Genomic DNA, 24,883 nt, shown 5'->3' with positions numbered 1-24,883 from the left:
GAGGGTAGGGTTTTTGATGATGCGGTTAGACTCGACTTTCATGTTGAATGTAGGCGTAACAACGTACCCACAAAGCAGGATTGGCCAGTGACGATGGCAGCTGCCGTCAGAAGCTCACGGCCGATTCACCGATTCACATTTCGCTGCGACAACACACCCACCCATTAGCCCACATGCCCACGATGAGACTTTTCCACTTTTTTCATTTTTTTCTACCATAAGACTCAAGTGCTGCTGCACCTTTGGCCTCTGCATTTTGTTCAATTCAAATCTCTATTTTCTAACACATTGCGCAGAACAGAATAAACTAAGACGATGCGTGCTGCATTTTTCCCTGATGCATTCTTCATTTGTGGAAAACCTATCTTCCTGGTGTGAACCCGGTGGGTCCATCTTTTACCCAAAATTAAAACAAAAAAAAAACCAGCTTTAAGAGCCCTACGTATACACTTAAGCGAGGAAAGGGTCAGAACAAGCACACTAAATAATTTATCCCATCAGCCTTTATCCAATCTGCATTTTTGTGGAAATGGAGGGCGTTTCCATTTTCACCATTTTTTGTATTTGTCGTTTTTTTTTTGGTTCTCCAAAATTCTGTTCGACGAATTATCTGCAATTACGCTATTATAACGATTAAAGGTGTTCCGCCAAATCTGCATTTTTGTGGAAATGCAGGGCCGTTGCACGGTTCGCCAGTTTCACCATTTCTTTAAATTGTTTTTTATTGCGATAGTATTCCCGTTGGCATAAATACTACGTCACAGGTATAGATTAACCCCCTTTTCGCGAAGAAACGCAAGGAGGGAGCGATGCTGGGGTCCCCAAATCCACCGATAAAGGTCAGGTGGTCTGCCAGGGTGGAGGCATGTGCCTCGGAGGTGTCTTGTTCTCGCCGCTTCCAATGAAGGGCAAGTCCACAGCAAATGTTCAGCGTCCACATCTTCGGCAGGAGCCGTGCAAAAGGGGCAGTTCTGTGCGAACGCGGCATGCATCGTGGGGGCCACTCCCGGGTAACAGCTGGAGAGAGGGCTACACCAACACGAAGTCTTCGCAGCAAGACCTCCTCCCAGCGAGCGAGTCTGCTAGGGAGGTCCGTTCCACATGGTGGAATTTCGTGTGGCGCGACGAAGATATTTTTTCCTTTGGAGAAACTGTTATGGGGTGTCTAGTGGCAGTAAAGGCAATAGTCGTGGAATAAATGCAGTGTGACAGGCACCATCCGCCGCAATGTGAGCGGGGAGAGTATTTCGCTGGACCCACGAGAGCCGCAAAGGGCAGGGGTACGTGTCCAGTATGTCACGATTCATGAATGTCCCTCGAGACACCTGAGTTGTTATTTACTCGACGTAAATCACGTATGGCCGCCGTGGAGTCTGTATAAATTTGTAAAGTAGTACCTCCAGGGGCTTGATGAAGAGCAGCAGTTAGTGCTTGCAAGCCGTTCCGGATGGCATTATTTAAATCGAAGCTGTAGTGTCCTCACTGACGCTGTTTTACGCCAATACGCGCTGCAGCAAAGCAAACTTTATCTGGCGATCATGATGAGTGATAGTGGGTGAAGTGAAAGAAAAAAACGCTTCCCGTTGCTTGAATCGAAGCTGGGTCTCCGCGTTATGAAGCCGTCGTCTACCCCATTGCTCCATCATTTTTTCGAGAAATTATCTCCAATTACGCTATTACAACGATTACAGGTGTTACTTCTGCCAAATCACCCGCCGCGATGGCTCAGTGGCTAAGGCGTTGGGCTGATGAGCACGAGGTCGCGGGTTCGATTCCTGGCCGCGGCGGCCGCTTTTCTGATGGAGGCGAAAAGCAAAAACGTCCATGTGTTCGAGATTTCGGCGCACGTTAAAGATCCCCAGGTGGTCAAAATTAATCCGCATCCCTCCACTACAGCGCTCCTCATCGCCTGCGTTGCGTCGGCGGGTTAAACTATAGATATACAATGAATCAACTTTCGCCAAATCTGCATTTTTGCGGAAATGCAGGGCGTTACACGGTCCTGGCTGCGGGGTTACTCGGCGAAGAATGCTATGCATTAAAATGTGAGCACCTAATTGTTTTGAATGGCCAAGACTGGAGGCGCGCTATATATCGAAGGGTACTTCGGAGGTACCGGCTTCTCAGTTGCGGTTACTGTGGTAAAAAATCTCCGAATTCGGGACCACCGGCCACCTCGGCAATTTCGCTACTAATTATCAAACGAGGCACAACATTAAAATCAGCGTCGGCTTTTCTATTATAGGTATAGGCGTCTGATTCCCATTTTTGCTGTGACCGGGCTAGACTAAAACAACGCTCGAAGACGCAAGCTCACTTTGTTGCACGGAGCAAAGAGGGCGCCCTAGTTCTCTTTTTTTGTTGTGTTTACCGTATGATGTACATATTGTGGCCAGAACTGGCTTAGGCGTGAAAGTTCGTGAAATTAAGAGCTCACCATGGCGGCCATCGTACGCTACGCTTGCGGCTGCGGGTACACGGACCAGACTGCGCATGGGCCCATTAGTTCTGAATCGGGCAGCCCCGACGGCTGAACGTTGGTGTTGCCGGTTGCACCTGTCTCTTTCAATGGAAAAGGGCGTGCATCTTTTGGCTTTCGAACAGCAGCCCCAAGTGTGGGTTCAGGCGACGCAGCGAACTCGCCAGCAGCGTTGCTAAATCGTGAAATTCTACACCAGTTAGTGGAAAACTGGTGAAATCTGGGGGGCTACTGGTGCTAAGATAGCGGTACGGCTATACCACATAATATCTGGAAGAAAATGGTGAGAAAAGCGTGTTACTTCTTTGAAACATAGTTTTCTTTCCCTGATTGGAAGCTTGTCTTGCAATGCAAGTCTCTTGCATAGCTGGACTGCCTCCGTGCTTTAATGTGCTCGATAAGTATTATTCGTTCTCACCGCCCCCCCCCCCCCCCCCCCACCGAAAGTAATGAAAACCCAAATGGGACATTTTGTATTTGAAACAAACCACACTGAATAACCTCCTTCGAAAACCGTTTTGCGGTACGTCCCACTGATGTTGCCTTTCTAACCAATTCCTCACTAGCTTGTTTTGTATGTGACATTGATTGTGCAATAGGCAGTGAAATGTTAATTGCTCACATATTAACTTTAGAAAACTATACATTCCAGTATGCTTTCTGTTTGAATATCAAGATAGGCCAGAATCACTGCGACCAATCATGCGCGTGCGCGAGTGCGCCTACAGAAAATGGAGCAGCTGAGCACAGCGACATATATGAATAAGATATAGTGTATTACTTCCCGGAAACCTACCTTGGTGACATAATTATGAGGTAATAAAGCCGCCCCTCCACGATAGGATAGACAAGAGAAAAAAAAAACAATCTGAAAGTCTATTTCGGCAAATTGCTTTCGCAAAAGAGGTGCAGGAGTCTGACATAAGTTTCAACGACCGCATTTTATTGCTGGTGAAATCTGGTGAAAGTTTGACCCGAGGCTGGTGCCGAACCCTCTTCACATTCTGAAACGGTGCTCACTTGTTGCAAGAGGTGTCAAGAGGCGCGAAAATAGTTTACAGCCGAGGCAGTCAGCAAATGCATACCACACCCCCAGAGGCACCTTCCCCGAGTTGCAAAGGAGGGGTGCGTACTGGGCACAGTGCAATTGACGGAAGCATTTATTTTGTTCATGTTACCCGCCGCGGTGACTCAGTGGCTAAGGCGCTGCGCTGCTGAGCACGAGGTCGCGGGTTCGATTCCCGGCCACGGCGGCCGCTTTTCTGATGTAGGCGAAAAGCAAGAACGCCCGTGTGTACGAGATTTCGGCGCACGTTAAAGATCCCCAGGTGGTCAAAATTAATCCGGAGCCCTCCACTACGGCGCGCCTCATCGCCTGCGTTGCGTCGGCGCGCTAAACCCTACAATCAATCAATTATTTTGTTCATGTTAACGGTCCATTTTCCGGCAATACGGTGGGGGTTAACGGGGCCGAACGGATTATTATATTCACCGGAACCTTGTTTCTTGCAAATAGGGCATTGCAACGGTGTGCAAAGAAAGGAAATATATGTTCCAACTCCAACCAGCAGCTTCTGGCCAAAAGGTTTAGCAGGTGCAACTCGCACAGAAGTCAGCCTTCGAAACAAATTTCACACGCCGCGTGACAACTAGGCATATTCCAGTGCATGTGAAGTGAATATCCACGTGAATACAGGTTCGCAATGAAGTAAATAACGCTCGATACAATAATCATACAGGTCGTTCGATCCAGTAATCCAAGACCCATTGAATGGTTGTAAAAAAAACGGGTGCAGGTCGCCTTCGATAATCGAAAGGAGAGCACTGCTGGAAAGTCGCACCCGCTGGGAAACGGAACAACCGTCGGGCGTACAAAGATGACCCACCCGCGAATCATTCTCTAGGAAACGTTGTTACGATTGTGCCAATGGATGACAGGGCCAAGTTATTACGGAGCTTGATATGATAGCTACAGACACACTCCAGCGCCGTACGTGGTCTCGGCGATATAGCAGGGGACGTGCGAACCAGTCTGGCGAACACATTACGAACGGTGCCGGCCGATTGTCCCGAAATAACACCTGATCCAGTTCAGTAAACTCACTGCGGTGATTATACCGGTCCCTGATGCAAACAATGGGCATTAGCTAAACAATATGGACCTTATACAGATCGTTACAATATGCAACACAGATCGTCATAAGAACGGTCTTTCGCTCTCGTAACGTTTCTTCGTAGGGGAACGGCCTTACGTGGGTGCCTCATCTCAGACAAGGCTAAATAACACATTTTGAGGCGTCGATGGCAGAATCGACTTCGATGTTTCTCCCAATTCAAAGCAACTCCAGACTCCCGAAACTTGTTTTGGTTTGTAATAAAACCGTCTATTCCAAGCACGTTTCGTGCAAATAACTTCTCCTCGAATATTGGGCTAGAGAGAACTACACTACAGGGGACTTCTGGGAAGCGCATTTGCTAAACGTAGACGCTGTAGAGCATGGAAGTGTGCGAATACATAGCACCACGATAGACTGCGTCCCATAATAAACAAACATAAGTGACGAATCTGAGGAAATCTTATGCCCTTACGCGTCTATCGAAAAGAAGGAAGAAAGTTTTTCTTTCTCCAAATTCTTTTCCTCGTGATAGACACGCGAACGTTTTGCTGTTCCCCACGCTACCCCAGCTTCTCAATGGAGCCAAGTGAGCGACACAGGGTATCTGATGTGTTAGAGGACTTGCCTTCGAGAATATTGTGGTGTAAGAAAAACATTGTTTCGAACGCCTTGCATCACCCCGAAATTATCCTGTTCCCCAGAGGTCTTTCTTAGCATGATCGTGGTTTCTATTGCCAAGCGTGTGACCTTCCCTTACCACCTACCACCTAGTCTTCTCCTGCCCGCATCACCCAACCCCCCTTCACTTCCCCAGCACTGAGCAGCGGGAGTCAGTCTCGGCACCGTTGCAACAACTCGCCCTGGTGAAACGAGCACTGGAATCGGCTCGGGCTCGCGGACTCCCGGACATGGGAGGCTGACCAAATCCCCTTGCCCTTCCCCTCAAGCTCCAATAAAATGTTTAACCCCCACTAGACACACAAAAATTTAGAAAGCACTCTGCATTGACACACATTGAGTGGCAAATGACGTAGTGGTTTCGTGATAATTGTTTACTTGTGTGTTTACTTGCACAATTACCTTATGTAATCTTTAGGTTTTCACGCATCTTCCCGATTCTGACATCGAAAACTTCGAGATTTTTTAAACCGTTATATACCTGGTGGCACCGGAAAGGCTTCCGATTGCGCTATAGCCCCTTTAATAAAGCAAGATTTTCTCTCCCTATCTCTCTCCCTTAGGCAAGCATAAAGGACATTTTTTGAATGTGTAATAGCTACCTCAACTAAAAAATGTACTGTGCCTGGTCCATACCAGTGCTCTGCTGCAGCTGGTCAAGGGATTGATTCATTTTTATAAACAAAATGGTTTGAATAAAACAGCAACTCCATTGTACGATGATTTATTATTATACCAATATAAACTGCTTTTTCTGGAATAGCGTCAGCGCGTAATCTCGCTGCACCCGCGTCCTGGAGTCCTCGCTGGATGCGGAGTTGCAGGTTCAGCCGCAACTAGCAGCGTCGTCCCTGCGTCCCGGGAGGTCATCGCCTGTCCTGCCAGACCTGGACCACTTCATCGGTGCAGATTTCCAGACGGCCCGCCCTACAAGAACAGCACTTTCACAGTGTGACATGGGACTTGGCACTGTGGCTGCGTTAGTGCTCAGACTATCACTAATGCTAACACCGAACCGGTCAATGCTTGTGACCGAGGCCACCTGGGAAGCACCGAGGGCCGACGACCCGAACGCAGTTTTGTCTGCTGCCCTGTCTCCGCTGCTACCGAGTTTTGGATGCTGCTGCTGCCTTCATTAACCTGACGTTAATGAACGCCTTCTATCGCAAAGGCAAGAATGGGAGGAAGCACATGAGAAACACCAAATGTGAAACGGAAAATGAATGCAGCCCATATGTAATGGGCGGGACGTTAAGAAACCCTGGAAACCTGCGGGAAAAGTTGTAACCAAAAAAGGCCAACAATAAAGACAAACAGACGAAACCTCAAGTTATTGAGAAACAGTGCACCAATTCAGACTAGTTAAAGATTCAAAACGAACAAGCGGTATTAAGGTACAAGTGTCAAGACAGTGTTCACAATAGAGCTCACGACGCATAAACACGCAGTGTCTGAAGAGCAGCGTAGATTTGAACTTAATTCCTATAATGCAACTAATTCTAACTTAAAGTTAAGCTATCATGTACTGCAACTAATTCTAATTTAAAGTTCAGCTAGCGTGTATGCGATCAGTACTTACGGAAATGGTTATTTTCACCACGCTAATCACGCCGAAATTGCCTAGTTTCTTTCCTTCTTGTAACTTGATGCTGAAATTACTATCACCGGGTTTGCTGTCCCTTAAAGAGGAGTAAATGATTCCCTTCGCGTAATTTTTTTTCACGATGTCAGTTTTATCATACGGGAAGGCCCTTGCGGTTACTACATTATGCTATTTGGAGTGGATAAACAGTTACTGCACAAAATAGTGTTTTGCTCAAGATTCAGTGGGGTAACCCTGGGCCCATCTCTAAAAAAGTATCCATTTTCAGACGCCGAAAGGAAACACCACATCATCTTCATCACCATCATAGTCTTGAGCCCACCCGCCTTCAAAACACTTCCGAAGCCTGCTGACTCAACGTATGGTGAATGTGAACAAGCAGGGACAGCTTACCGTGCACGTGAGCCTGCTGATTGAGTCGGCCACGCGGTGGGTCGCGTTGCCGAAGCTGACCTTCATCCGCACCGTGGCTCCCATGTAGTGGTAGAGCAGCAGTAGCTTGCGCTGCACACAATAGATCCTCGTTGCGGTCACACCGCTATTTTCACTCGATTCAGGGCTGACTAGTCAATTTTCCACGATCCAGTGAAAACATCGCAACCTGAGTACACAAAGCGCAATACATGGCCCAGGCTTCAGAAGATTTTCTGCCTCTGTGGCATTGACCAGCTAGGCAACTTGAAAGTACGAGATCATGCGAGGCAAAAATGGCTTTGCAACAAGAGCTTCAGCCTAATGTCATTTCTGTAATGCATTTACTGTCTAAGTGAGTGCAGAGTGTATAGGACCTACAACTTTTATTTGCAGAACAGCAGCCTTGCACCAGCCTGATACAAGCCCCGAATATGTTTAGCTGTTGGAGACCGTAACTTTGCTGGGGTACTTACAAGTTCAGTCTTGCAGTCGAAGCCAGTGATGACGATGGCCACACCATCCATGCCCTGGTTGTATATTGGCCGGCCCTTGTCTGGGAATCGCTGGGTATGGGCAAGGTTGAGGTAGCTTAAGGAAAAGGGTACAACGAAAGCCCGTCTGGTCTGGGGGTATGTTTAACGTTTAAGAATCACAATCTAAGCCACAAGCTAAGTATAAAGTTTTAACGCTTCAGCTCCCACACGGGAGGAAATCAGAGCACAAATGTTCGCCTCAAGGGTGTGGGAGCCTAAACGTTCGACTTTTATACTTACTCACTTTGGAGGCGCCATTCTTGCTTTTTATTCTTAGGGTAGCTTAGTTTCCCTGCAAGCGCACAGCTACAACGCGCGCCCTTGAACTCACAGCAGCAACGTGCGTTCGTTGTCTGAAATGCACAGACGAAAAGAAAAGCTGAATTTGGGGTTCTCACGGGCTTAATCAGGAACTCAGCTAGGAGCTTCGCCTTTGTAAATACTACGAAATAGTTCAGACCACCTATGAATCTAACGGGAACAGAAATCTTGAAGCCCAGAAATACGCGGATTCAACTTAATAGGAAGATAGCCGTGAAGACTAGGAGTGTAGCCCGCAACCGCGTGTTCAGAGGAGTCCCTTCGCGATCGGTCAGGATGCCGGCCTCAGACAACCAGGATTGCTTCAGAAAATACCACATATAACCGATAATAAGATTCTTTGAAGAAAGCAAATGCTTACGGAGCAAAGTCGCATTCTGCGATAAAATGCGGACTCGGATAAAAAATTGGCTTTGTATATGCTCACGTCGCTGCAAATGTCGTCGAAGGACGATAGTCGTCTGCCGCCCCTGCCACGTAACAGCCTCTCTTCTCTGTTCCGCCCTCCTCTGACGCTTTTTCACTTCCGTCTAACTCCTCCCCCGATAATAACGGGGGAGGTTTGCTCAAATATATTCAATTTTCCCGCGTTCCACTGCTCCCGTGCCATCTGCTGGAACCTTTCGTTATTGTGGGACGTCTTGGAACGCTGCGACGAGGACTACTAGGCTCGGGCGCGAGCGCTTTTACTGTTTTTTTGGTCAAAACATTGATTCCAACGCGTGTCCTATCGCGAAAATCAAGCAGCCAAGCATATACAATTAAAAGAACACTGCAAATACCACGTGTGTATTGGGGTTTCGCCTCAAATGTGCCTAATGTTTTCTTTCCGCTCAACAATGTTGACAAGTATGAAGTGTTTTCAGATTTAGTGGTTTGGAAATACTTTGCTATATAAACCTCTCGTTTTAACTTTTGGCCGGGAGGCTGAATATAGGGATGTAATAACGGAAAGACCGACCTATTAAACATTTCTGAATCTAAGCAGCCCAAGCAGGACTGTCGTCTTTTCGAAAGGCTGGGTTTCACTGAAAAACTGCCATGCAAACCTTCCTTAAGCCTTGCATTCCCAGACTGATCGAAGTGAAGAAAAAATAACCTGTTCTTTCTTTACGGTGTTGGCGGAACGTGACAATTAAGTTATATTTACAGTACCTGAACGAACTTGAGCGTAAACGGCGAGCAATTAGGACCTGCGGGCATTTTATTTCTCATTTCGAGTTGAAGGACCGCTGAAAACTGCAGCGGCAAAGGCAGAGCACGAGATATATCAGGCGAAAGCCTGAAGTGCATTAGCGCACCCAGGATTTTTGTCTGGGGAAAGGGGGGGGGGGGTGAAATTTTGACAACAAATATAAAATATAAAAATATATAAATGTAAAATATAAAAGAATAAATACAAAGACAAATGTAGGTAATACAAATAAATAAAAATAAATAACCATAAAGCATAAAATATATAAAACTATAATGAGTAGGCGAGTTTTTATTATTTTTACTCCAAAAAATTAAGCAACAAACCAGCCGCCATAACCTATACAATTTGCCTGCAGGAGGAATATAATAATGGGTGCACCTTCACATAAAAAAGAAGATACGCGAAGCCTTTTTCCATTGCCCGAAGCCCCGGACCCAGGTTTGGAAGTAGAATTGGAAGGAAGGGATGACGGGAGATCAATTTGGGGAGGAAATAGAATTAAAGCATTCCTGAATGCTTTCTTCACTGATGAAGTAAAGCCAAGAGTAAAGCACGTTCAGTCTCCCCGTGACGTTTATTTTTACAAAAATGCAGAGAGAAAAAACTTCGCAGTACAGTTGACTATTATGTAACGACGAATATTGTCCCTTCTCTGCCGCTACCGTAGCATGGTGATCGGCAGGGAAGCAGTCGAGAAGTTTCAGTATTTTTAAGTTAACTGGTTCAATATACTAATATCATTGACAGATCATTAACACATACAAATTTCAAACAATACACTTATTACATGAAACGAGAAAATAGTCAAGAGAGTGTACGTAGCAACAAAATTTGGCCAATAACTGCCGCTACGGCAGCATGTTGGTCGAGCGGTGAAGCAGTCGAGACGTTAATTTACTGATCTAATTTACTGATGGCAATGTCTGATCTTGAGCACATACAAATTTGAAACAATACAATTATTACAATAAATGAGAAAACCAGTAAAGAGAGCAAGAGTACTTAACGGGGCATGGCTGACTGGATCCCGGTCTCCTGGCGAAAGGGCCGGACTACGGGCGGCAGCGTTTCTCGAATGATTTCCTGGTGCAGGGCACCCTTGCAGCCGGCGGAGCGGGTTTATTGTTACTTCAAGTGGACCCGTGGAAGAAAAGCAAATTCTAGCCCCACTTTCTGCAGCCAATCCGGGAGACGCTTATGAACACCAATCAGCCATGTTCCCGCCAAAGAGAAAAGGACCAATGACACGCAGACACGAAGTTTGCACTGGAAAACGCGCACTTGCAGAATTATTGACGCAAAAAATGTAGTTCAGACAAAACACACCAAAGTAAGCAGTGGAAAAGACAGCCAGGTCGTTTGAACTAGACCGAGTGCACGGAGTCCGAAACGGGGGGTGTGGAAAGACACACCCCGCATGCATTTCTTAGAAAACCTGGGCCTTGGCGGCCGAAGAAGTAGTTGAAAGAAGAAAAAAGCCAATTGAACGGGTGCTTCGCGACAAGAGCAAGAGTACTAAACAGAACATAGCTGATGGTGGGGGCATGGACCAACGACGGGCGGCAGTGTTTCTTAAGTAAGACCCCGGCGCCGGCAGCTGCTCCCAGAGAACCCGGCGGACAGGGCTTTGATTTGTTTCGACCGGGTCATTGAAAAGAAAAGCGCATTCTGGGCACATTTTCCGCAGTCAATCAACCATGGTCCCGCCAACAACAAAGGAACCCAACACTAACAGACAAAGTTTGAACCCGAAAACGCGCGCTCAGGAAAAAAAAATTATTGACGTAGACGAAATAGTTGAGACAAAGCAGGGACGTAAGGAGTAGAAGGAACAGGAACGGCAGTTGGAAGTAGAGAGAGGGCTCGGAGCCCGGAGCGAACACCACAGGGTGTGCGGCATCTTCTACAACGCGGATACCTTATCACCTGCGACACTCTGCCAGGACGGTCTCCTCACCCCGTAATAGCCGCGCCTTCCGGTCGGTCGACGCGCTAACACAGGCTGCATGCGTTTCTAAATTCTTAGTAAAACGGGGGCCTTGGCGCCAGAAGTAGTTCTAAACAACAGGGAAAGACAGCAAACGCAACGAGGGCTTCGCAACACATACTTGCTGCTATACCAGATACTAAAAAAAAAGGCTGTTCACCTGTCTACCAACTACAAAATACGGTTTACACGGAGAAGCCAGTTTCGAGGAACACAGACAGGGCCCAGACTTAAAATACGTCTGATGTGAAAGTTTCCTCAAATGTGACCTATCTGCAAGTGAACGAAATCTGTTCGTACAGGTTGACACAATTTGCACTGAACGTCAAATTAACACATATTTCTGAAAGCATATTCAACAAAACATCATTGTTATCCGTGATCACTGGTTTTCGTAACTGCGCACGAAGCGTTGCTGCCTTCCTCGCTATAATGTTACAAACTCAGGGGATATATATAAAGGAAAACCGAACCTTTTTTTTATTCAACGGTAGAGGGAGGGCTCGTACAGTGCTTAGTATTGAAGGAAAACAGTTGTTTAAGCTTTCAAATGAAATAAATGAACTTCGATCCCAACATATGGGAAATTTCAGCGTTTTTTTTTTTCTAGAAGACGAATTATACAAATCTCATGATGCAAGTTCCGCACAGTTCAGAAAGTGGTATAATCTGGCCCTACAAAAATTGTGCTACTATTTTCGGTTTAGCGTGGGCTATGAGGCGTGCCGTAGGGGTGAGGGGGGCTACGGAATCATTTAAAAACCCCAGGGATTCTTAATTAAGCATTCACAAATTTTCTGCCCAGGGACACTTTTTGTGTCACTAAAATTTTCTCTCATCCTTTTTCTTAAACTACTTCAAGTTATACGCAAGTTGGTCGGCACAGCCTTTTAAAAGCACAAACCTAAAAGCTCGTGCTCTAGTTTTATCTTTTAATGCCGGTAATACAATATTCTTCTTCGAGATTTAACGGCGAATGTCCACTAATAAAAGCTTCCGAGACTACCCACTTCGTTCGGTGAACTTCGGTTTCGGTTCGGTGGGAGAGGCGTGCGGAGGGGGGATTGGGTTGACGGACATCTGAAGGGGGGGGGGGGGGGTTACAACCCCCCCCCCCCCCCCTCCTGGGGGCGCCCCTGCTGACGATTAAACTTCGGCACTAAACAATGACGCTAAGCCGGCGTCATTTAGTTCCGAAAATGGCCGCCGTTGTAAAGAGCAAATAAAAAAACAGACATTTGAGGTTGTATGGATTTCAACCCGCGCTTCCACAGCAGCCGAGTGCGTTACGACGGCGCTACCACAGTGCGTTGCCAGAGGCGGAACTTCAGTTAGCCTAGTGCGTGTGGCGCTGGCGATATCACGTGACAGGCGACCATGACGGCACGTCAGTAAAACAGGGACCCGCCAGTCATGAAGACTCTGATTCTGGGGAGGCTGCGGCTGACAAAGTCGCAAGTCTCCCTGTCGAAGTAATTCACGCCACCAGACGAACAAACGAAAGCGAAGAGCGCAAACACGATGTAGCAGTAACACATTTTTGACAGGTATCGCAAGGGAAGCCATTACAGTCAAATCTCGGTACAACGAACACCACATTAACGAACTTTTCAGATTAACGAGCATTTAAGAAATCCCACGCCGACTGCTTATAGTTTTAATGTAAAATTATTTCACTACTACGTACTTCAGAATAGCAAACTTTTCAATATAACGATCGTTTTATTTAGTTCCGTGCCATGTTAACAACGCCTCAGTACTACGAACTCATATTATCAAGGCCGGAGATTCTTAGATTTCCGTTAAACAATCCCGGCAACTGGAGCCGTATGCTAGCAGACGACACGGCAAAGCGCAGCGCAGAAGAGAACGTCTTGTAACTTGCTCCGTGGAATGCGCGAGCCGATGCGAGAGAGAGAAAAAATAAGGTGAGGAGAAGGGGAAAAAATGAAGCATGGGTGGCCTCCTCCGTCCAAGTCCTCCCACCCCAAGTTTTTCTACGTTCCGCCGCTGCTCGGGTGGCTTGCTGGATCTTCACGGATATCAGCGGTGCTGACCACAGAGGACAATCTTCAGAGCATGAGCGCTCAGGGTGAATAAGGCAGCGAGGACGGCATGAACGACGATGCCCCTAAGGGTGCCGCGGCACCACTCGAAGACTGCGACCAGCACGTGACGACTGCGGATGTGCTGGACAGCGTACTGAAATCGCGCATTTCCGGGGAAAACCGCGTGGCCACGGAGTCAGTCCACAGGAATGTGGAAGACTTGGAGTTCTTCGTGCTAGGAAGCTTGTGCTGCACGCACCAGAAGAAAATTGCCAGCTGCTTTGAATAAACGTACATTGTTTCATGATCACTTGTGTAATTTTTCTGAAAAATGACTTCAAGGATGCACAGCTCTACAGGTAGGTCGTTTTAGGCATTGAAATGTTATTTGTTGTCTTAAATTTTGCGATTTTCGCTACAACGACCTTTCAGAATAACGAGCAATTTTCCGCGGTCCCCTGAAGTTCGTTATATCGAGATTTCACTGTAATCCTTTCCCTATCAAAGCCTGCAAGCGGACTTAGGAAATTTTTCACAGTCAGAAATGCTGATTTTTCTTACCCTATCCACTATTCAAGTTCCAGTAAGCACAACCTTTGCATAAAGCATAAAAGCGTACTTGTAGCGTGCTGCAGATGGCCGCGGCTTCACTGCTGGCGGAGGTGTTGATGCCGTGCGTGACGTGCACGTGCATGACACAGGGCGGCACGCAGGCCACGTCCTCTGCAACCGGGTCGTACACCGGCACCGTCCGCGAAAAGCCGCTCGTCGCCGCCATCAGGAACACCGCAAGCACGTAGGGGATGCGCGCGGGCAGCCGGATGATCTTCACCATCCCGGCCGAGGGCACTCGGGCTGCAGAGAGATTGAGTCGCCGGTACACGTGAATTGACGATACCCAATATTGCATATAAAAGGCTCTTTCTGGACTAAGATAACGTGACTGTATTGTATTAAGTTAGGGCGTTCGGTGATTGCAGTTGGGTACCAAAGTTTCGGGAGGCGCGAAGCAAGGAGTATGATTTATCCGTCATTTTAAATTTTTTGGTATTCTTGGTGGAAAAGAAAAAAAGAACGTGGCGAAATAATATGGTGCACTATAATGTAGGTTTTTGGCTTCTCTTGCAAAGAAGAGAAAAGCCCTAATAAGCATGCGAACGCTTTGAAGTGGCACGGTTCCTTGCTACTTTTTTCCTTGTATTACTACCAACTTCCTCGTCAGGGCCATCATTCTTCTTTGGCAATGAAAAGCTCCGCACCCTGAACTCGCCAAGCCACCCCAAATCGCGGTCGGTAGGGAGGTTAAATGGATGTTTGGACCAACGATGTTTGCGCACAGCCCGGCGCCACATTGTTTCCAACTGCACGATACAGAAGTGACTCTCTGCCGGTAGGCTAAATACGTAGGGGATGAGTGGCACTGACATTACAAATCAGGCGCGGATCCGGGAGCACGGATCTCCGGATGTCGTAGTCCGCCTCCCGCCTGAAATTTTATTCCGACACACATCGAGGAGAAACTTCACCACCACTGGGAACAAAGTGGCTACCAAGAGTTTCTGAATTTCTGAAAAGACGTTGCCAAGGTTGGGTTGCGGCTGTTGTGGATACAGAGCTGAGTCCTCAAGACCAGGAAGGAGGTCGCGACGACATGCAGCTGCCACAGATCAGGTTGCTGCCAACATTGGCCCTCTAGCTGTACTTCCCCATGAGAAATACGGGGCTAATAAAAAGGACTGTACTTTAAACTTCTAGAAAGTTGGCAGTACTATTAGCAGCCTGTGTTTCTGTGGGGTTCTTTTATCGCTTCGCATAGTGAGTGCAACAGCCCGCACGACACTGTTAGCGAAGTTTTTTTTATCTATTCAAAAATAGCGCCTCATATTTTTTCACTCACACATACGCGCGCTCGCGTGCAAGCGCAAGTGTCCTACTACCACAAACACCACGACAGCCTTCTGTCTTTCCCCCCAGTCGGCCCCCAAAGTGTGCCCTCGCTCGATACTGTAAAGCCGCGAAGCACCATGGGTGGCATTGGAGCAAGAGGACGCGACAAGAGAACGCGTTCTACAATGCCATCGCGAAGCCCGTGGAGAAAACGGGGCACACGAGATGGACTGGGATAATGCCAAGATCCTGACGACGCAGCGCATCGGCACGCCTTACTCTGGATTCATTTATTATCAAGAGAGCGCTGCACACGATTAACAGGACTGACGGCTGCATGCACACCCACGCCAAATCTCCGACAAGATTTGTGGAGCCTATTTAAATCAGCGCGTTCCAGTCACTGCATTAAATGTGAACAAAGGGCGCCGTAGCGCTACCAAAACGTCATTCTTCCTTTTTTTTTACTTTGTCGGTGACCTGTGTTTCATATTCTGTATTATGCTCTTTAACCGGGCGGTATGCCGTCCGACAGTCGACTTCATCACTCTTGCCAAACACGAAGACTGAATCCCCGGACTGAAATTCATCGGTTGGTTATCACAGCCGATACCTGCGCAAAGGCGTAACGTTTCGCCGTCTGCCTATGACACAATTCTCACCAACATTGTTGCGTATAGCGTGCCGAAAAACTACGTACGCATGCGGACGAAACGCTGACTAAAAATACCCAGACAGACACTGTCAACGACTTTTTCTGAAAAATTTATAGAAATTCAGGGGTTTTACATTCGTTTTTTTTTTTTTTTTTGTCCAGAGTAATATAAATCCTTAAGAATAATACAACCATGGGAAGAACTTTGCTTCGCGGAATGAAACTTAAGATGGGCACTTAGCCTTCAACTAATGCAGACGCCTGTGCAAGCCAGCCCGATGTCACTTAGATTTTTCTTTCTAAAACTTACCTATTTTTTATTTGGCTGTAGGTATGAAACGTCAAAAGCCTCCCGCCGCACAACAGTGAGGTTTCAATGAGTGCCCTCACCGCTGCATCATTCATTCATTCATTCATTCATTCATGTATTCATTCATTCATTCATTCATTCATTCATTCATCAGCTTATTTATGTAACCTACAGGACAAAGTCCTCTCTCATCACTACATCCCTTTGAAAAATAGTAGCAGCCTCGATGGATCGCAACGGACTTCCGTCTTGTTAGTTTCTCTCTTTTTGCAACCATCCTTCGCCTCGGCTGCGTGACGTTATAGAGATACAGTTGTAGCTCCTTCCACACGTAAACGTTCGATGTTAGCAGCTTAGTTTGCCATTTGGCAAGTAAAGTGTCGTGTTATAATTATTTTAAGCGCGAAAGCTTAAAATGAAGCGACCAGCGTTCTTGCGGGCAACGTACCGGACGTTCCCCGGAGAAGATCTCGATGTGGCGGCGGCGGGTCGTGGCGTGCACGACGGAGGCCGGCAGGAAGGCGACGATGGTGCTCTCGCAAGTGGACCTGTAGCAAAGGCCTGTCAGCTTCTTCCGAAGCGGTAGGCAAGGGCTGAGCGCCATCGCCGTCCGGAACACCAGCAGCGCGTACGGTAGCCGCACACGGCCCCGGACGGCCCTCGGCAGCGCTGCTGGAGGAGTCGTGCCTGGGGAGACAGATGCGCTTTCGTGAGAGCGCGCTGTTGCAAGTCGCAGCCTATACATAACTCAGTTTTGGGCGCTGGCCTCCATTTGGCCCGAAATTCGAACACTCACTCCGGATCCGCAACAAGTGCTTTATATGGACGGTCACCAGCATCATTTAAATTGCCCGTGCTACAAGTGCGCAAGTCGATTTAACTAAGTTACGTCAGCTCGGTTAGGCTAGTCAGCTAATATCGTCAACTTGATTGAGGCCAAGAAGGCATCTACAAAAAAAGTTATCACGCAACTGGAGCATATTAAAAGAAAAGCATTAAGGTTTATTTTTGGCAACGCCATAGGCGTGATTCCCCGACCAACCTAATGCAATTGAACGGCACTTGTACTTTAGAAGGTCGCAGAAAGTTCAGCCACCTTTCCTTTCCTTACAATGTACGTGTCATAAAAATAGCGCCACCTGACAGTGTTAAACCCCGTGAACACAACGTGCACGTCTTGGTCGTGAATTATTCACTCTCCCCGATTGTTGCCCGATCAGATGCTGTCAAATTTAATTTTTTTTCTCCCTAGAACTATAAAAGATCGGAATTCACTGCCCTCTGAAATTTTTCATACTAATAGTTTTCTCGATGACTTGAAGAGTCACCTTCCTTACTTTTATGTTTGATTTATTGTTGTCTCTTGTTTTGTGCAATTATGTTTGATGGACCCACTCATGCTGAGCCAGCGCATTGGCCTGCAGTATTGGAAAATAAATAAATAAATAAATAAATAAATAAATAAATAAATAAATAAATAAATAAATAAATAAATAAATAAATAAATAAATAAATAAACAAATAAATAAATAAATAAATAAATAAATAAATAAAAAGATAGATAAATAAATAGTTGTATTGACTACCTGAATCTCAGTGGGTGTACATGCGTGCCTGTGCGTGTTTCCCTCTGCGTAAGTGTGGTTCTGCGTCTATAATACACCAATCATCCCACGCAGTGTTTTACGAAATCCATCAACCAAAGAAGTAATGCATTTTTTTTTTTAGAATTATGAAGCCAAAATGAGAAAGAAAAGTTCCACATGTCCCGATTATGTCACTGAATGAAAACTTTCCCCCTGCAGTGCTGTACAGGCGACACACAACCCTATAATTCATGGAAAGCCATATAGAGCGCTGTCACCGTTTCCTTAATTGGGTGCGCTTTTAGAAGATATGGGGAGTCAAATCAAGCGAGCAAACAATCCCACCGAATCTACAGGGCACAGGTAACGAAGGGGGTGGCCGTCTGATGTGCGGCTTTCGCCGACCAGAGCGGTAAGAATGAGTCAGAGCCTTGAACGAATCAACAACATGAAGTCTTATATTTGAACAGGCAAAACACTGTAGAAGCACGAGGACAGGTAATGTTAACGAGAGGTAACTTAGAACAAATACAAATGCAGGAAAGAGTTAAAATACAAAATGTACAACCAGGAGCTTTAACCAATTAATATCAAGAGGTAGAATAGTTAACTAAAAGAAAACAGTTCGATGCATATGAAAGACAGAGTCCCACGATATTCACCGACCGGGCTAGACGATGCACCGCTGTCGGAGGCGATTCGGCTACCTGCGAAGCGTGGCTTCGTCGTAGGCCAGGCCGTCCGAGACGATCACGGTGATTCGAGACCCGGGAGTACGTTGGAGTCCTCCAGAATGCGGGTCGCAGGTGCTATTGTCACATCACGACGTCCAAACGTAGCTAACTTGCTTCGGCGCGATTCTCTTTTTTATGACTGCGCCGTCGTGGCGAGAGAGGGCACAACCCGCCACGCGCCCGCCGCCGACGAGTGCAGAACTTCCCTCTTTCTCCCTTCTAGAATCATCGACGCGCCTTAGCACTGGCAAAGCCTCACTCGCCCCCTCGAAAGAACTCGAAGCTTTGGTGAAAGCTGATCGGCGGAGCTTTTATTTTGGTATTTTCTTGCCGGCGAGCCGGCGAGTGGTCGGGGTTGCCGCCGCTTCGTTCGAGAGAGTTCCAGTGTTTTCTCGGGGCGAATAGAACCGAAACTGAATGAATCGGACGACTGCAACAAGAATTAGACGCTGTACAATGATGTGAAAAAACTATACGGTGCTTTTAGACGTCGTACGCTCGAGTTTGTAACAAGCGCTTTGAATAATTTGGCTCCTCTAGGAAAACCCAGCTGCAGGAATGGTGACTAGAACACAAACCTGCACATCATAAAACGCAACACAGTGTGGCTGCATCTGCCCCCTTTTGTCTAAAATGTTCACGGCTTCAGAAACAACAAGAGCTAAGTGTTAGATCCCTGTAGGAATCAAAAGCCATCAATATCGGCACGTGATTTGTGGTTAAATACTGTGTGTCGTGATGTATAACCTTACGTTGCGGGAGCTCAGTCCAAATCTGTTGCATCGACTTTAAGGCGAGTGGTACAAATTATGATTATAAAAGAAAACCATCCTCTGCACAACCTCGCTTACGTGACTTGTTTTCGAAAGAACGACGCTCGTGTAGAGTAGCGCGCCAAGTTCCTGCATTGTACGCCTCCGGTTATCCAGCCTTGTTGGATTACTTGAGTGGTGGACTTAACCGATGTAAAATTCGGGGTACACCTGGCGTCGAAGCACTTTCGCTTTCCATCATGAGACATGACGCGAGTTAACAACAGCTCGGACGAACACCCGGCAGACTGACGGCGCTGCCCCTGGCTCGCTATGGAGCCACCACGAAATCCGCGCGCTTGTTTTGCGTTTTATTTTTATTGATGATCGCGGAAGGTGGAGTCAGCCAACCACAACGAACAGCGCCAGTTAAGAGCAAGCGATTGCATGTAAAATGTCACGCCGGGTACCGCGCGTGGGGTCATTTGTGCACGACTTCGGGCGTGTGGAGCAAGTGCTGGACAACCGTCCATGGACGTGTATGTTTTCTCCCTCCTTCGCCAGAAACTGTCAGCTATGGTGGAGCAAGAAATCGTGTTTGTAGTTGCAGAGTCACCGAAAGATGTTGGGCCGGTGTTCGCGGGTCTATTATTCCGCCATAAGAGCGGCGTTGCCAGCCGTGCGTACAAATAACTCACCTCTCGTGGGGATGAAGGCAAACTGCGTGTGCAGGGGGTTGGCCGGCTTTTTGTCCCACCGGTGCGTGTTCTCTCGCGGCACGCGCTCCGTGGCTGGATTGGGCCATCCTCGGTACACGGGAGCGCGAGGTGCTATGCAACAAATAAAGAATGCATGCACAAAACAAAGGCTTCTTTTCCAAGCAGTTACAAAATGGGTTCGACTTGGCTGCACGGTACACGGAATCACCTTGCCCTATATCGTCAGAATGACTTCAAGCACACCACTGCTCTACATGTATACCAACAGCAAACGAGGCCCTCGATGAGGCTTTTATCAGCAACACGGCTAAGTGACAGTGTAAATTCCCCACTGTCGAAAGCGGTGGTTGTTTTCATTTCCGTCTACTCCCTCAAGGCAAGAACAAGACGAAAAATATACGCCCTGGCCCAGTCCATGCTTCCGCATGCATAGAAAAAAGGCATGAACGAGAGCTCGCGCGAACAGCCCGTCAAAATCGCCAGCAAGGCAGAATCGCCACCAAGTTGAAACAGCCATCAGAAGCCCCAATTTCGGCCAATCGCATTCGCCAGGAATGCGACGGTCGGGCACGTACCGTCAGGGAACACGGTGTATAAAATAGTTTCTGCGTTGTAATGGTTCCCAGGAACCACTGGGCCACTTCGGAAGGCGGCTTCTCGTAAAAAGACCGAATGCGCGACTGCACGAGGAGCGACAGGGTCACAAAATCTGGCTGCGGAACGCGCGATTGGGGGTGGTTGTGGCCCAAAAAAAGGCGCATACCCACTTGGCGGAATTGCCCAAGAAGAGTTCATTTGTTTCATGGTAATTAACCAGATAATGCAAAATAGTGGAGCAGAAGAAAGAATTTAGTCGAAGTTCAAAAGAGAGAGAGAAAAAAAACAAGAAAAAACAACAGAGAGAAGAGTAGGAAAACTAGGTAAAAGTCAGCCCAATCGGAATAGTTTTAGCACGGCAGACGAGCCATCTCTGAAATGAGGAAGTGGATGGTGTCCCTGTGGAATAGCTCGTGTGCACGCATTCATCTGTATCCCCTTCTTTACCCAACCACTCTAACACATCTATAACTCCACTTCGTTTTGTTATGTCAAATATTTGATGAATATCACGACAATGATGTCGACGGCAGCAGTGATGGAGATGATTACTTTTATGTGTGTTGGCCATGCCACTGCAGCGCACGGCAATGAACCGAGCGGGGCTTACAACCAACGATAAATGATGATACGATGCTAAGCCTATCATGCCCCTCCGAGAACCCCTTTCTCCCGGCTAACACAATTAATAGCATTCTGAATTCCACGTGGTCATTGCATTCGACGCTTCGAAGAAAGATGAGAAAGTTTAAGTGCAGGGGTATCTTCTCTCCAACATTAAATACTTGGGATAACATAAGACAGATAAGCTTAGTCTAATCTTGTCAAAATAACTGAGAGAATTTTATTGTGCAGAATCGAGAAGTTTTTAACCAGTTCTAAAGTACCCTCGGCCGTTGGGCTTGATTCCTTCATACCCAAGCCAACCGCGTTAAAAATCCTCCGTGATCAGTTGGCTCTGGGTCTGCAGGCGCGTGTCACTTCTCGATACCCTGTACTGCAGCCCCCCCCCCTGTACTAAACCCGGCTGTAAACTTTGAGGAGGTTACAAGGGGTGAGTTATGAGTTAAGGGGTGAGTGAGGGGAGGTTACAAGGGGTGAGTAAGACCGATAAGATAACGTCTAATCTTGTCAAAAAAGCGGAGAGAATTTTATTGTGCAGAATCGAGAAGTATTTAACCAATTCTAAAATGTTGAGCACTCGGCAGGTGGGCCTCAGGCCAGGCTGTTCGATATGGTAGGCCCACATAGACCTAAGAAATCGCCTTCATCTGGCTCGTCGTTCTAGAGACGTTGTAGCACTTGTGACATTGGATGTGGCCAAAGCTTATGATTGCGTGGAACATGGCAGTGGCGTAGCCAGGCGCCGTGCTGCCTGTATGCCTGGTACGTCGCCTGTAAATAAAGGCGCATATTTTTAGAACGCGCCGCTATTAGAAACATTGATTGATTGATTGATTGATTGATTGATTGATTGATTGATTTGGGGTTTAACGCGCCTGCTACACAGGCGATGAGGCGTGCCGTAGTGGAAGGCTCCGGATTAATTTTGACCACCAGGGGATCTTTAACGTGCGCCGAAATCTCGAACACACGGGCGTTTTTGCTTTTCGCCTCCATCAGAAAAGCGGCCGCCGCGGGCCGCGGCCGGGAATCGAACCCGCGGCGGGTCTATTAGAAACATTCACGACTCAATGCATGTACCACGCATGGGTGCTTACACAAAACTAAGCGCCTCAGTCACAATGATTCCGGAGAGGTGCAGCCCCAAAAGCGATGATATCGACGGCTCAGGTAAGCTCGGGTAAGCTCAGCGCACGGGACTCGAAAGACGTGCGTTGTGTCCCTTTGTGGATGCCATGTGGCCACACGGAGAATATTTGGCCGGCTGAGTCGTTCTCATCAGAGGAGACTGACTCGTCACGGTTTGGCGGAAGAAGCGAGGAGTTGTCCGCACTGACTGGCGCCGGAAGAAGAGGGACTATGCCGGCCACTAGTTGATGGGTGAAGTTTGACACAATAAAAGCCCGAAAGGGATCCAGACGATCTTTGTATGTAAAAGCAGCAACACGTGCAAGCGGCGGTGGCAGACAGCCAAGACTTCCGCAAGGAAGGCAAAGAAAGCGATGGGTCTGCCTATTGGGCGAAACGTGTGCTTTAGCTTGATGAATGTCGCGCGTGGGCTGAGGGCCTTTGTGAGTGACGCCCACAGCAAAGTATGCCCCTCTTCCGCGCGTCACCTCTTCCTTTTTCCCGTTTTTGTCGAGCCCAAGAGGGTGTTCTTGCTGTGGGTATTGCCTCACCTTTCACGCACTGCGTGTACCTTTCTGCAAGCGGTGTTGGAGACAGTCATTTTCACATCCGCAATTAGGCAGATTTGTTCGGTGGTATTTCCCCCTGACCTAGAAAACTGGGGAAGAGCGGGTCGACAAAAAGGCCACGCTGCGGCTCACCGAGCCAGTTCCAGACTTTTTCTTAAGCATGATGGCACGACAGTCACCAGCCCTACCACAGGCAGACGGTGGTCGCGACTGTAACAAAGACCCGATGGCCATTGTGGACCTCGGTCATAACTAAAGCCCCTCCATTGCGTCCACGTACGCTTTTTTCTTGGTCGGCGGCTGCGCAGACCAGTGTATATTCCCGCAATATGCCGCAAGCACCGAAGCGCCCCTGGCTTCGGGAAGCTCACGCTCGTAGTACGAACACACAAAAGGGGCCGCCAATTGTAAGTCATTTTCTTCAACTGATTTATCCTTGCACGATCACTGATGTCTTTTGACGGTGGAGGTTGCATTGTACCTTAAGCTGTGCGGTGTAGATCAATTATGGATCCTTTGACATTTTTATACAGTTGAACCTCGCTATAAAGAACACTGATATAGCGAATAATCGGCTATAGCGAACTAAATACAGTCTCTGGTTGGTCACGCTTTATTTCAATGACACTTATTCTTTTACAGTCGAACCTCATTATAACGAAGTAGTATCGTATTATTAGTTCGTTATATCCGATGTTCGTTATAACAGTAGAGGTAAAAATCGGCTGTAACACGTCGACAATCTGGCTCGCGCAAGAATACGGTACAAAAATGCATTTTTTAGGCTTACAACCCACTATAAACAAGGTAACCCTCACCTTTTTCCTTGTTGCATTTCAAGCTGAATGAGCCGGAACATGAGTACTGAAAATTACAACAAAACAAGGTTCAACTGACAAAACACGCCTGCGTCATTATTTATTTGATGAAGGATGGGATCTTCATGAGCAGGTTAGAGTTTTCCACAGTGTCCACGAACATGAGGACCTTTATATTTCTGCAGTTTCGGATGCAGAGGGGTTTTTTAAAGTAACTTCTCAGCCTCCTGGCCACATATTTCTTCGTTATATCCGATATAGCGCGCGGCTCATGGTTTCAGTTTCTTTGTAAAAGAATAAGTGCCATTAAAATAAAGCGTGACCAATCAAAGATCGCATTTAGTTCGCTATATCCGATAATTCGCTATGTCAGTGTTCGTTATCATCATCACCATCACCATCATCATCACCCGCCTATCTATGGCCACTGCAGGGCAAAGGCCTTCCATAAATCTCCAATTACCCCGGTCCTGTGCTAACTACGACCAATTTATCCCCTCAAACTTCTTCATCTGCCCACCTACCTTTCAGCCGCCCCCTGCCATGTTTGCCTTCTCTAGGGATCCACTCTGTTACCCTTTATGACCAACGGTTATCTTGCCTTCACATTACATGCCCTGCCCACGTCCATTTCTTCTTCTTAATTTCTACTAATATGTCCTTAACACGTGTTTGTTCCCTGATCCACTCCGCTCTTTTCTTGTCCCTTAATGTTACACCTATCATCTTCCGCTACACTGCTGGCTGAGTCGTCCTTAATTTAAGTTGAACCCTCTCAGTGAGCCTTCAAGTTTCTGCCCGTAGGTGAGTACCGGTAAGATGCAGCTGTCATACACTTTCTTCTTCAGGGACAATGGTAGGATGCCATTCATTATCTGGGAATGCCTGCCGAATGCACTCCACTCCATTCTTATCCTTCTAATTATCTCTGCCTCATGCTTGGGATCCGGGGTCACAACTTGGCCTAAGTAGATATATATTCCCTTACCACTTCTACTGCTTCGCCACCTATCTCCAATCGCTGTGCTGTCCCGAGGTTATTGATCATTACTTTAGTTTTCTGCATATTAATTTTCAGGCCTACGGTTCTACTCTGTTTGTCCAGTGCAGTAAGCATGCTTTGCAA

At 47.2% G+C, this 24,883-nt stretch overlaps 1 protein-coding gene across 1 annotated transcript; it reads right to left on the bottom strand.

Moving 5' to 3' along the window:
• Positions 1 to 5,998: 5,998 nt before the first annotated feature.
• Positions 5,999 to 20,128, bottom strand: LOC144170329 (uncharacterized). Its single transcript, XM_077700071.1, has 6 exons — positions 20,001 to 20,128; positions 16,679 to 16,917; positions 13,998 to 14,233; positions 7,765 to 7,854; positions 7,271 to 7,381; positions 5,999 to 6,201 (listed from the first exon to the last, which is right to left on the bottom strand). The coding sequence occupies exons 1-6, from the start codon at positions 20,105 to 20,107 to the stop codon at positions 6,172 to 6,174; spliced, it is 813 nt and encodes a 270-aa protein (XP_077556197.1). The 5' UTR covers positions 20,108 to 20,128; the 3' UTR covers positions 5,999 to 6,171.
• Positions 20,129 to 24,883: the final 4,755 nt, after the last annotated feature.

Source organism: Haemaphysalis longicornis, unplaced genomic scaffold, assembly GCF_048455015.1.
Source record: "Haemaphysalis longicornis isolate Haplotype H1 unplaced genomic scaffold, Haemaphysalis longicornis Haplotype H1 scaffold_1, whole genome shotgun sequence".
NCBI lineage: Eukaryota > Metazoa > Arthropoda > Arachnida > Ixodida > Ixodidae > Haemaphysalis > Haemaphysalis longicornis.
This window is presented reverse-complemented; position numbering and strand designations above follow the sequence as displayed.

Excerpts from the sequence above, each read along its gene's own strand:
- LOC144170329 (XM_077700071.1), bottom strand. The coding sequence starts at position 20,107 with ATGGCCCAATCCAGCCACGGAGCGCGTGCCGCGAGAGAACACGCACCG. Across the intron at positions 7,855-13,997 it reads CCATCTGCAGCACGCTACAA|CGATTCCCAGACAAGGGCCG; the intron begins GTACGCTTTTAT and ends GCCCATACCCAG. Across the intron at positions 6,202-7,270 it reads TCAGCAGGCTCACGTGCACG|GGCGGGCCGTCTGGAAATCT; the intron begins GTAAGCTGTCCC and ends CTGTTCTTGTAG.